At 47.0% G+C, this 12,220-nt stretch overlaps 1 protein-coding gene across 2 annotated transcripts in view; it reads left to right on the forward strand.

Annotated features, from left to right (window-relative positions):
- LOC147123241 (gamma-aminobutyric acid receptor subunit beta-1-like) overlaps window positions 1-12,220 on the forward strand; it is a 779,888-nt gene that overhangs the window by 539,706 nt on the left and 227,962 nt on the right. For both annotated transcript variants that reach the window (XM_085969663.1, XM_085969672.1), the window contains one exon: window positions 8,525-8,607. In XM_085969663.1, the coding sequence (XP_085825789.1) occupies window positions 8,525-8,607 (83 nt within the window). The remainder of the gene's footprint in view (window positions 1-8,524; window positions 8,608-12,220) is intronic.

Consider the following 12,220-nt stretch of genomic DNA (forward strand, 5'->3'; position numbering starts at 1 on the left):
TTAATGAATGGCAACCAATTTTAGCTTGCAAGCTAGAAAGTCTATTTCCATGCAAAGTACAGTCTACTTTGTAGTACCTGTAGATCAATCCCATTGCAAAGTATAAATCTTTGCAGTAAAGATGACTATTATTACCATTTGGAAACACCCAAGCAAGGTGGCAACTCCTTCAATAACATGAACCTACAACAACTACTGTCCTAGATGGTATGGAAGGTTAGGTTCTAAGAGGCCTGTTAAAGGAGGGAGCAACTGCATTTGCTTATGTTTAAATTGTCTCTGAAACCAGTGCTGGTTTATTGAAGCGCTGGGCAGCACACATCATGCTTGTTTTCAAGCAGGAATCAAAGCCAGACACTGGAACTACAGATTAGCATCTCTACTACTTAATTTGTCAAATCGCATGGAAACAACGTTAGACAAGAAGCTTTTGCAGAAGCGCATTGTAACAACTAATGTGGCTCAAAAATAACAGCCCTAAACATTTCCAGGCCATCCAATATTGTATCCTAGGTTTACTGTGAAACGGGAATCTTGATGTGTGTCAACAGCAACGGTTCTTGATAAATGGATGTTTATCTTATCACAGCAATTATGCATGAGGTCTCTCAGGAAAGCATACTTGAGCATAACTTCTCTCATCGACCTTAGTGACCTGCTACATGTCCTCAAAAGTGATAACTGTTAAGTCTGTGTGTTATAGTGAGAATTACTACACAGACCACAAGAGTAAATTTTTAACAGGTCTTTACTAGTCGAAGGTCAGGGCGGAACTGCCCAATAAATCATTACACAGCACTTATATACCGGTGTGGTCACCACCGGTATTACAGTATACAGCAGCCAAGATAAAGTAGTGCAACTCTTAAAATAGTTCTCTTAAAGGTGGAACGGTTACATACACCACAATCCTCCCTTTTTAGCTTAACAGTATATATTCCCCATTAACATAACATAATAACATATAAACACAACTTCATGTAAAAACAGTTCACAGATTCAGTCTCTCTGGAGGCTTCCTGACTCGGTCCGGATAACGCCTCGGTGGTGTAGTAGTTTTCGGTGGTGTAGTAGGTTCTTTTGGCAAGGTCGATTCGGCTTGAATGCCAGTGTCGGGTTCATCTGATTCCAGTATCACCGGATCGGAGATAGATACCATGGGTATCTCTGCTTCATCATTAGGCGTATAGAGTTGTGGAGTAGGTTGTCCCTTTTTGGATGACTCTATGATCTGGTCAACATGGCGCCTTATTATGCTTTCACCAATGTCCACGGTATACATCAGCGGTCCTAGTCGTGTGCAAATAGTTCCAGGCTGCCATTTCTCGGTACGGTAGTCCCGGGCCAAAACTTGTTGACCTATCTGGAAGGTTCTAGTTGGCCTTTCATTCATGCCTTGAAATTGCCGGTTCTCTACGTCCCTTCTGATGTTTGGCTTGATCAAATCCAGCCGGCATCTTAGTCTTCTATTGAAAAACATCATGGCGGGAGTTTGGTTTGTAACCACATGTGTTGCATTCTTGTACGCCAACAAGAAGTTATCTACCTTATGTTGTAGATTTATGTCTTCATTACCCATGGCCTTTATGGCCTTCTTGAAGGTCTGGACAAACCTTTCAGCTAATCCATTGGTGGCGGGATGGTATGGGGCGGACGTGTAGTGCTTAACCCCATTGTTTTTTAAGAACTTCCTGAATTCTTCGGACACAAATTGCGGTCCATTATCAGAACAGATCTGTTCCGGCAGCCCATTCCTGGCAAATATGGTCCTTAATACTGTGATGGTTTTTTCCGTGGTGGTGGAGGACATCTTTATTACCTCCGGCCACTTGGAGTGTGCATCCACCGCGATTAAGAACATTGAGTCCATAAATGGACCAGCAAAGTCGATATGTACCCTTTGCCATGGAGATGAGGGCCACTCCCATGGATGTAGAGGGGCTTGTGGTGGGGCGTTTTGGACCTTCTGACATCCTAGACAGCTCTTGGTCATTTCTTCGATGTCTCCATCGATACCTGGCCACCACACAAACGCTCTGGCTAAGTTCTTCATTTTCACTCCACCCAGATGCCCCTCGTGAAGCTCCTTTAGCACTTTATGCTGGAGTTTGGGTGGAATCACCACTCTGGATCCACACATCAAAGTTCCTCGGCACACTGACAGCTGTTCTCTTCTTTGCGAGAATGCTGGCAACAGTGGTTCGCCATGTGCTGGCCATCCCTTCACCGTTAAATCGTAGACTTGTGAGAGAGTCGGGTCATTTCTCGTTTCCTTTTCGATGGTAGAATTTGTTACTGGTAGACATTCCACTATGGTTGAGTGGAACATCTCCACTGGGTCCACTGTAGGCGCCTCTTCTACCGTTGGCAACGGTAGGCGCGATAAACCGTCAGCATTCCCATGCTGTTTTGATCCTTTGTATCCTATGTCATATTGGTGTGCCCCTAGGAAAAAGGACCACCTCTGTAGCCTTTGCGCTGTCATAATGGAAACGCCCTTTTTAGGGTTGAATATGGATACCAACGGCTGGTGGTCTGTCAGCAGTGTAAACTTCTTGCCCTGCAGGCAATGATTAAACTTCATTACTCCCCACACAAGGCTGAGAGCCTCCCGATTTATCTGAGCATAGTTGCGCTCAGCGGAGGTCAATGATCTGGATGCAAATGCGACTGGCCTTTCCAAGCCATTTGGCAACTTGTGTGAGAGTACTGCTCCAATACCATAAGGAGAAGCATCATAAGCTAAACGAATAGGTAGCGTTGGGTTGAAGTGAGCCAACACTTCCTCTGAGGTGATCAATGCCTTGCTTTTGTGAAAGGCCTTCTTACAGTCCTCGCTCCACTTCCATGGTACTTCTTTCTGCAAAAGAGCATTCAGCGGGTGCAGCACCGTGGATAGATTTGGCAGAAACTTATGGTAATAGTTAATCAACCCTAGGAACGACCTCAACTGGGATACATTTTCCGGAGCGGGAGCCTTCACAACAGCTTCGATCTTGTCAGATGACTTGTGCAGCCCCTCCTGGTCAATGACATGACCACAGTACGAGATCCGTTTCTGAAAGAACTCACATTTCTGGCGATTAACTCGAAGGCCATATTCCTTCAACCTGGTGAGCACCAGTTTCAAATTTGCAAGGTGTTCCTCATCGTCATCTCCTGTAATCAGGATATCATCCAAGTAACATTGAGTGCTTGGAATTCCCTGTAATACCTGCTCCATGGCCCTCTGCCAAATTGCTGGAGCCGAAGCCACTCCAAAAACCAGTCTATTATATCGATACAAGCCTCTGTGCGTGTTGATTGTGAGATACTGGCGCGACTCTTCCTCAACTCCATCTGTAAGTATGCTTGCGCCAGGTCTATCTTGGTGAAGTGTTTCCCGCCAGACAATGAAGCAAAGATATCCTCAATCCGCGGAAGCGGATATTGCACCGTGTGAAGCATCGGATTAACTGTGATCTTGAAGTCTCCACAGATGCGGACCTTCCCCGGTTCCCCTGGCTTGTTACTCGATGAACGCTTCATGACGGGAACAATGGGCGTGGCCCACTCACTCCAGTCCACCTTAGACAGTACTCCTGAATGTTCAAGCCCTTCCAGCTCAGCTTCTACAGCAGGTCGTATCGCATAAGGTACCGGTCTGGCTTTGAAAAATTTTGGGTTTGCATGTTCTGCAATCTTGATTTTTGCCTTAATTCCTCTCAGTGTTCCCAGTCCCTGTTGGAACACCTCTTTAGCCTCATCCAATATTCTGGACAATCGTTCAGGTTTGACATCTTTTTTTCCGGAATCTACCGTTATTGCTTTTAGGGAGTGCCAGTCCATATTTATTTTCCTGATCCACTCCCGTCCCAGAAGTGGTGGACCTCCCTCAGGTAGTACATATACGTCCATTCCTTGGTGTTCTTTGCCCTTGTGTATCACCTTGACTTTATCTTTCCGATGGGGTATACTTTTTGCCCCGTGTATGTCTGCAATACTTTCTCCGTATCCCGTAGGGGAATATGTGTGAATAACCTTTTGTAATCTTGCTTATTCATGACCGTCAATGCCGATCCGGTGTCCAATTCCATCTTCACTTGGACTCCTGCTATCTGCAGTGTGACCCAGATAGTTTGTCGGTCAGCTTCCTTACTCACATTGTGAATTCTCAGACTACCCAGTTCCTTGCTGTTGGAGTCTGAATCCGAATTCTGTTCATCCGAACTCTTCTCAGCCACCTTATGTACCTTTCTGCACTTTTCCTGCGATGACTTTTTGTTGCTGGTCTTCTTTCCTGACCGGCATACTTTAGCTATGTGACCAAGCTTGCCACATTTTCTACATTCCTGGTTTTTAAACCAGCATTGGTTCTGATCGTGTGTTGTCTTTCCACAACGATAACATTCCGTTGTACCCAAAGCCATTTGATCTACGCTGAGTACCGCTGCCTTCAGCTGCATTTCCGCAGTGCCTCTCGCTGCGGCTTCGTGCGATGCTGCAATAGTGACAGCCTTATCAAGTGTAAGATCATTCTCTTCAAGGAGCCGCTTTTGTGTTCCTTCTTTCGACAATCCACACACGAATTTGTCTCTCAGTGCCTCTGTCAGACTTTCCCCAAACTGACAGTATTTCACTAGCTTACGCAGTTCAATTAAATACTCCGCGTTGCTTTCCTCTTTCAGTTGCGTTCTCGCATAAAATTTAAATCGTTCCGCTAACATCAGCGGTGTGGGGTTCAAATGATTTTTCAGGACAACAACAATTTTAGCGAAAGTCTGATCCGTCGGTTTAGCTGGTGATAGAAGATGCTTCAATAGCCCGTATGTCTTCGCACCCATTGAGTTTAGTAAGGTTAGTGCTTTATCTTCATCTGATATTTTATTTGCCTTACAATATATCTCTATGCGTTCTACATACGTGGCCCAATCTTCAACATCGGGATCGAAATCGTTGATGTTACCACGCTTAGGCATCCTCACAATCTTCTTGAGAAACAAAAAGAAATTTTTCTTTTATTTTTTTTTTCAAAATGGCGGTTTCCCGCGCTTGTCTTCTTCCCCCGCCTACGAAAATGGCGGCTTCCCGCGTTTGCCTTTCTCCCCCGTTGGCTGTAATGGCGATTGCCGTATTGCTGCGTTCGCCCTCCCCAGCCATTTTCAAATCGTGCCTCCCAGCCCCTCTTGCAGTCCGGTCCTTTCCCCCGGCTGCGGCTGAGTTCTCCGCGTTTTTTTTTAAATTTTCTCCCGCGCCTTACGCTGACCCAGTCGCTGCGCCTCGCGGCCTCGGTAGCTGCCCGGCCTTTTTCACCGGTCGTGGTCGAGCTCTCTCTCGACGCTGTTGCGTCTCCCAGCCCGCTTGCAGCCCGGTCTTTTACACCGGCTGCGTTTGCATTCACCGCGGCTCCCGTGCCTTACGCTGCCCCAGTCTCAGCGCATCTGGCCCCGACTTCTGTCCGGCTCTTTTCCCCGGCCGTGGTCGAGTTCTCCGCCCTTATATCCTTCGTTTTTCCCTCCCCTACTTCACAGCCAACGTGGCTGACTTGCTGCTCGTCGCTGATTGGCTTACCCACCACCGTGATAGAAGGGATGATCACTGCCTGTTGCTGATGGAAAACTTCGTGTCAGGACTCTTCCTTTGCTCTTCAGACCTGCGTCTTTTCTCAGCAGGATGATGAGGGCGGATGCCTCCTCTCAACGCCTGTCAACGGCCTTGGATGTATCTCTGCCGCAGGGTAAGATCGTACTCGTCGCCACTGTTAAGTCTGTGTGTTATAGTGAGAATTACTACACAGACCACAAGAGTAAATTTTTAACAGGTCTTTACTAGTCGAAGGTCAGGGCGGAACTGCCCAATAAATCATTACACAGCACTTATATACCGGTGTGGTCACCACCGCTATTACAGTATACAGCAGCCAAAATAAAGTAGTGCAACTCTTAAAATAGTTCTCTTAAAGGTGGAACGGTTACATACACCACAATAACAATAACAGAAAATGCTGGAAACTCTCAGCCAACATCTGCAGAAAGAACAGGCCAGTTAACATTTCGGGTCTGGACCCTTCTTTAAAACTGTTTTTGAAGAGGGGTTCACACCCAAAACATTAACTGGCCTTCTCTCCACAGATGCTGCCTGACCTGCTGAGTGTTTCCTGCAGATCCTGATTTTTATTTCAGATCACCAGCATCTGCATTTTTTTTTTGTCCTCAAAAAGTGATGTTCTTTTGGCAAACACCAATGTTCTCCACAATGTGGTTAGCTCTCTGTGTTAAATGTGAGTAATGACTCAGTGCAGGGAGATATCAACAGAATTGGGCAGCAGGCTGGCAGAGAGTGCATTATTTTCAGTGCTGAGAAGACCAAGTCAGTAGCTTTATCAGTAAGATTTAACTGCATTGTTGCCATCTAGGTTTTTTTGATAAGATACCAAACATTCTTTAGTTACAGATACCTGCCTCTGCACCATGGTAATCACATCAGAGCTACACTAGGGAAAACAGGTAGCTGGACAAGTTAATAGAAAAGTGAGATTTCTCGAGAAAGTCCAATCTTGCATGTCACAGTCAGCAACATCAACGCTCATCAAAGTCACTAAGATCACTGCACTGGATGAAGTTGGCCTATTCCATGTCACTGCACCATCTAAAACACTACAGGGATGTGACTGAACTGTCAGATCTCTACAAGATCATGACCAGGACAACACAAAATTTGTTAGCACTTAAACCAGATCTCCACATTTATGCCAAAAGCACAAATGCTGCCACAGTTGAATTTTAATATCCTGTATCAATCCAAAGAGTCTCTATAGAATGCCAGTGACAAAGCTTCACAATGAACCTTGGAATCCCAGTTTATGATTTCCAGGCCTTTTCCAGGCCGCAGTCACCCCCACAGTTAAAATCTTGAGACAACTGTCCACATTACACTTTTATTTGCAGTATCTTGCTAACATACAAAAAAATCTTCTGCATCAAGATTTTATTTTCACTCTATCAACTATGTTGTAAAAACTGTATGGTCTTGCTTTTTTCCACACTTCAATCTATGATTTTAGTGAATACATAACTCTTCATAGAGGTAGCAGCTTAATGTTATAAGCTTTTATCGACACCGTGCCACCTTTCACTTCCTTTTCATTTAAATTTCACTTGGTGCCTGCTTGGTATCAACACTTAGCAAACAAACAATCTTACAGGAACCTGTGCCTGTATTTTTGTAAAAACACTATTTCCTCTTGAAATTGAACCTTATAAAATGGACTATCTAGTCCAGAAAGAGAGTCAGTGCCAAAACATTCAGAACAACCTTAATGGAAGAGGAACAATGGCCTCGATATTAACGGGGAGTCAGGGAGGGTGCGGGGTGCCCAGTAGTGGGCGAAGAGCCCGGCAAGGCCAGGGATGTGGAGACTCTGCTGATCTTAATGGCAGGGCCTCATTTAAATAAATATGCGCAGACTCCGTACGTCCCCGGCCAGATTGATTGCCTGACCGGCGGGCGGGAGTAGAAATCTGGCGAGGCCACAGCCGGCTCCCGTGGGAATGGTCCCGTGCAGTCGCGGGGTGGGTGGTGGGGTGGTGGGAGAAGCCTCTATGCACAATCGAGGGTGGGAGGAGAACGAAGGCTCTTAATGCTGTTCTTTTTTGTCTCTACTTTTAGGCTGGCTCAGTCAGACATTAAGGCAGCGATGGGGAGGAGGAAAGTCAGGTCTGGCATCTTGATAGACGATCGGAGATCAAGGTAGACTGGGGTTAGGAAGGCCCAAGGACCACTTGTGGGGGAGGCACTCCTGCTTGCCCTGACCCACAAGCAGTTCTAAAAGGAGTAAATCTTTAAAACTTACCTTAGGCAGCCAGCACCTCCCACCTTGAATCTGCTGCCAAGCATACGACAGTATAGCCTGCCCCTGACCTTCAGTTAAGTTTACGTCGTGATACCAATGATGGCATCTTTGAATGTTAACTAGGCCCCCACCTGCCATTTTGCAGGAGCCTCATTGATGGCTTGATTTGGTGCAGTAAAATGTAAATTGCCATGAATGAGGTCAGGTTGGAGTCAATTTGCTTGAACCTGATATTTTAACCCCGACCCTCTCTGCCATTTGGAGGGTGGGAGATTATAAAATCGAGGCCAATGTTTCTCAAAGATGTGTGAATAATAAGTATGAAATACATATTTAACACAGTTACCACCCACTGCCAGTACAGGAACTGTATTTCATTGCATTATTCTCCAAGTAAAATGAAATCTTTTGACCTTAGCTGATATGCCAGTAACTGGTGTCGATGGAAGCATTTATCAGAAGAGTAAGTGAGGTGATGGTGCATCTATTTTATATTCAGCAGGAGTTTCCTTTCCCGTTATTCCACTCATGCAGAACAACTGCTGAACTGGAATTAATTTGGGTTACTTTGCATGAATCCTTCATGATATGGTCAAACAAACCAACAATAAATGCAAAGCATCAGATTGTGAACAATGTCATTAGAAGGATTTTCAGAAACTGTTAGAAACATCTTGTATTCTTTTATTACAGAATCACAACCACAGCAGCATGTATGATGGACCTGAGGAGATACCCTTTAGATGAACAGAACTGCACACTTGAAATAGAGAGCTGTAAGTTCTCCGATTGTAGTCACGGTTTCATTGAAAAGTAGCAATGATTGAGGTAAAATTGCTGTATTGTGATGAATGTAACAACTAATTAATCGAAAATAGAATGTTAATGATAATCATCATTTGTGCCGCAGTCTGAGGCCACTGTATCAGGAGATTTGATGGTAAATCTAGAACTTGGATGACATTTACTCAGACTATCTCCACATCACTCCTTGCCAACCTCAGCACTGAGCAAACGCGAGATCCTGTGCCAACATGAGGGATACAGAATTGGCTTGAATTCAACTCCAGCTCACACACAGCTAAGCACAAAACAACAGGTTTCACTGTCTGGGAAGACATAAATAGTTAAAAAAAAATTAAAATGATTTATTTCATTAGAATAATTTTTTACCTTTCTTTTCAATAGTTGAGTATTTGGCATTGGACAAAATGGGCTGGATTTTCTAAATGGAGAGAAGTTGGAGGCAGGACTGCTGTTTGTCAGGTCGATGTCCCACCTCCATCATCTTCTGGCCAACCAGTGGGATTTTCCCTTGATTGACCTTGTTAACCTGCAGGCTCAGCAGGCCAATTAGGGAGGAAGTCACTGACAGAGCACATCAACGTCTGACGTGCTATCGGTCAAGATTCTTGAAAGAAGAAATGTCAGCGTTTGACAGCTCTGTGAAGCTGTCAAACACTGACATTCTCTGTAGTTTGATGAGTTCTTGTGTTCAGGACTCAGCAAATCTTTCAACTTTGTAGATTTCAGATGACTGTTGGTTCGGAGGATCCAACAGCCAGTCTGTGAAATCGACAAGGTAGATGTCGGGACTCCTGATCCAGAGCGGCTGAAGGCTGTAGGCAGAAACCAAGGTCAGTGAACATTTTGTAAACTTAACACTCACCTTACATACTTACCACTCCACACATGCACCCATCACTCACCTCTACATCTTACTTTCAGGTCCCTCCGACCCCCACAGACCTCCTCCACGTCTTCTCCAACCCGGCGGGGTTCTCAGAGGTCGGGAAGCCTTCACCTAAAAAGGTAAAATGGGACGAATCCTTTTTTCTGCCTGTTAACTACCTGTTAACAGGCAGTTAAAAGGATTTAATCTCTTTCCTGCCTCGAGGAGACGGGACCCGAAGCAGCACATCTTCCCGCCTCCTGGCAAAAGGGCACGGACGTGGGATGGGGGGCGGGTTTGCCTTCTGCTACTTTACCGGCAGTCCCGCCTCCATACCCGCCTCCTCGGGTCTGAGAAAATCCCAGTGCTTCAAAATATTGCAGTGTCTGTCTACTTTATGAACAGTCACAATACTATTCATCAATGAAAGATAAATCTTTCTGTTTTGGGGAATGGTTTTAAAGCAACAATATACAATAAGGCGCATTTCCATACATAGGAACAGGAGGAGGCCATTCAACCCCTCCAGCCTGTTCCGCCATTCAATTAGATCATGTATCTGAACTCCATTTACTAACAAAAATCTATTGATCTCAGTCTTGAAAATTTCAATTGTTGCAGCATCCATACCCTTTTGGGGAGGGAGTTCCAGATTTCCTCTACCCTTTATGTCAAAAAGTATCTCCTGATTTCACTCCTAAATTGCCTAGCTCTAATTCTAAGATAATACCATCTTGTTCTGGATTCCCCCACCAAAGGAAATATGTCTCTGTATCTACAATATCAAATCCATTTATCATTTTAAACACCTCGATTAGATCACCTCTCAACCTTCTGCGCTATACCCCATTCAAGGCCAATATATCCTTCCTGAGGTTCGGTACCTAAAACTGCAAACAGTACTCTCGATGGGGTCTGACCAAGGCTCTGTACAACTGAAGCATCACTTCTTCACTTTTGAATTGCAACCCCCTTGAAATTAAGGCCAACGTTCTTAAAGGTGGCAGGGCAAGTGGTTAAAAAAGCATGTGGGTTACTTGGGTTTATAAACAGAGGAATAGAATATAAAAGCAAAGAGATCATGTTAGAACTTTATAAATCACTGGTTAGGCCTCAGCTGGAGTATTGTGGACAATTCTGGGCACCACACTTCAGGAAAGATGGAAAGGCCTTAGAAAGGGTACCGAGGGGGTTTACCAGGAAGTTAGGACTGGTCTCCTTGGAACAGAGAAGGTTAAGAGGTGACCTAATAGAGGTTTTCAAGATGAGGAGAGGTTTTGATAGAGTTGTTGAGATACCGCGGCAAACGTGGGAGTCGAGACCAGAGCTAGTAAATCAGAACAGCTTTTTATTTCAGCCTCATGGCAAAACAGGAACTGGAAGAGCCCGCACCTGACTTAAATACTCCCCAGACAGGAAGTGCTCCCGGCAGCCTGTCCCAAACTGTCCGTACCGCCGTGAGCGGATTGTGTCCAGTGGTGGCGTGTCGCCACAGAGCTCCCCCCAGAATCCGCTTAGGAGGAGTGGACGAGTCGTGACGGTGGTCTGATGGTTCTGCCGCAGCGGCTCTGCGTGATCGCCGGTCTAGTTGTCGGGGCCTGGCGGTTCGCCGCCGGCTGTGCTGGCTTGCTGGCGGGGCGGCCTCTAGTTGGAGGCCGGGCCATGGGGACCTGTTCCCCTGGTTCTGTGTGTGCTGGTTTGAGCCGGTCGATGGAGACTGTCTCGACCCTGTCGCCGAGTCGCAGCTTGAAGACCTTGTCCCCGGTTTGTCGTACTTCGTACGGTCCGTCGTACGGGGGTCGCAGGGGTCCGTGGTGCGCGTCGTGTCGCACGAAGATGAAGCGCGCCTGCTGTAAATTTGGCGGAACGTGAGGTGCAAGTTCGCCGTGTCGGTTGACCGGAAGTGGGGCGAACTGCTGAGCGGAAGAGAAAAAGTTGAGCCGCTGCTGGTCGGCCGACCAAGGCGTGGTAGCCTGCAGAAGGAATTCGCCTGGGACGCGCAGCGGTTGTCCGTAGACTAACTCCGCTGCCGAGGACTGGAGGTCTTCTTTGACCGCGGTGCGTAGGCCTAGTAGTACCCACGGTAGGCGGTCAGTCCAGGTACTGTCCTGCAGGCTGGCGCGGAGTGAGGCCTTGAGTGACCGGTGGAAGCGTTCACAAAGCCCGTTGGCCTGCGGGTGGTACGCCGTGGTTCGGTGGAGCGTCACACCGAGGTTGCGTGCTGTGGCCGTCCAGAGTTCGGAGGTGAACTGGGCACCTCTGTCGGAGGTTATGTCGGCCAGTACGCCGAACCTCGCTACCCAGGTGTTAACGAACGCCCTGGCGATGTCGGCTGTGGTGGTGGAGGTCAGCGGCACTGCCTCAGGCCAGCGTGTGCAGCGGTCGACCATCGTGAGGAGATAAGTCTGGCCTTGCGATGGCGGCAGGGGCCCGACAATGTCGACGTGTACGTGGTCGAAGCGGCAGCTGGGTACCTCGAAGTCTCCCAGGGGTGCTTTTGTATGTCGTTGTACCTTAGCCCGTTGGCAGGCGAGGCAGGAGGTGGCCCAAGTCCGAACATCTCTGCTGAGGCCGCGCCAGACGAAACGCTGGGAGAGGAGTTTGACGGACGCGCGGGAACCCGGGTGGGAGAGCCCGTGGAGCGCGTCGAAGACGCGGCGGCACCAGGTTTCAGGGACGACCGGCCTGGGTTGGCTGAGTGTGATGTCGCAAGTAAC

The sequence above is a fragment of the Somniosus microcephalus genome, chromosome 2 (assembly GCF_052327205.1).
Source record: "Somniosus microcephalus isolate GS21.2 chromosome 2, FLI_Smic_1.0, whole genome shotgun sequence".
Classification (NCBI taxonomy): domain Eukaryota; kingdom Metazoa; phylum Chordata; class Chondrichthyes; order Squaliformes; family Somniosidae; genus Somniosus; species Somniosus microcephalus.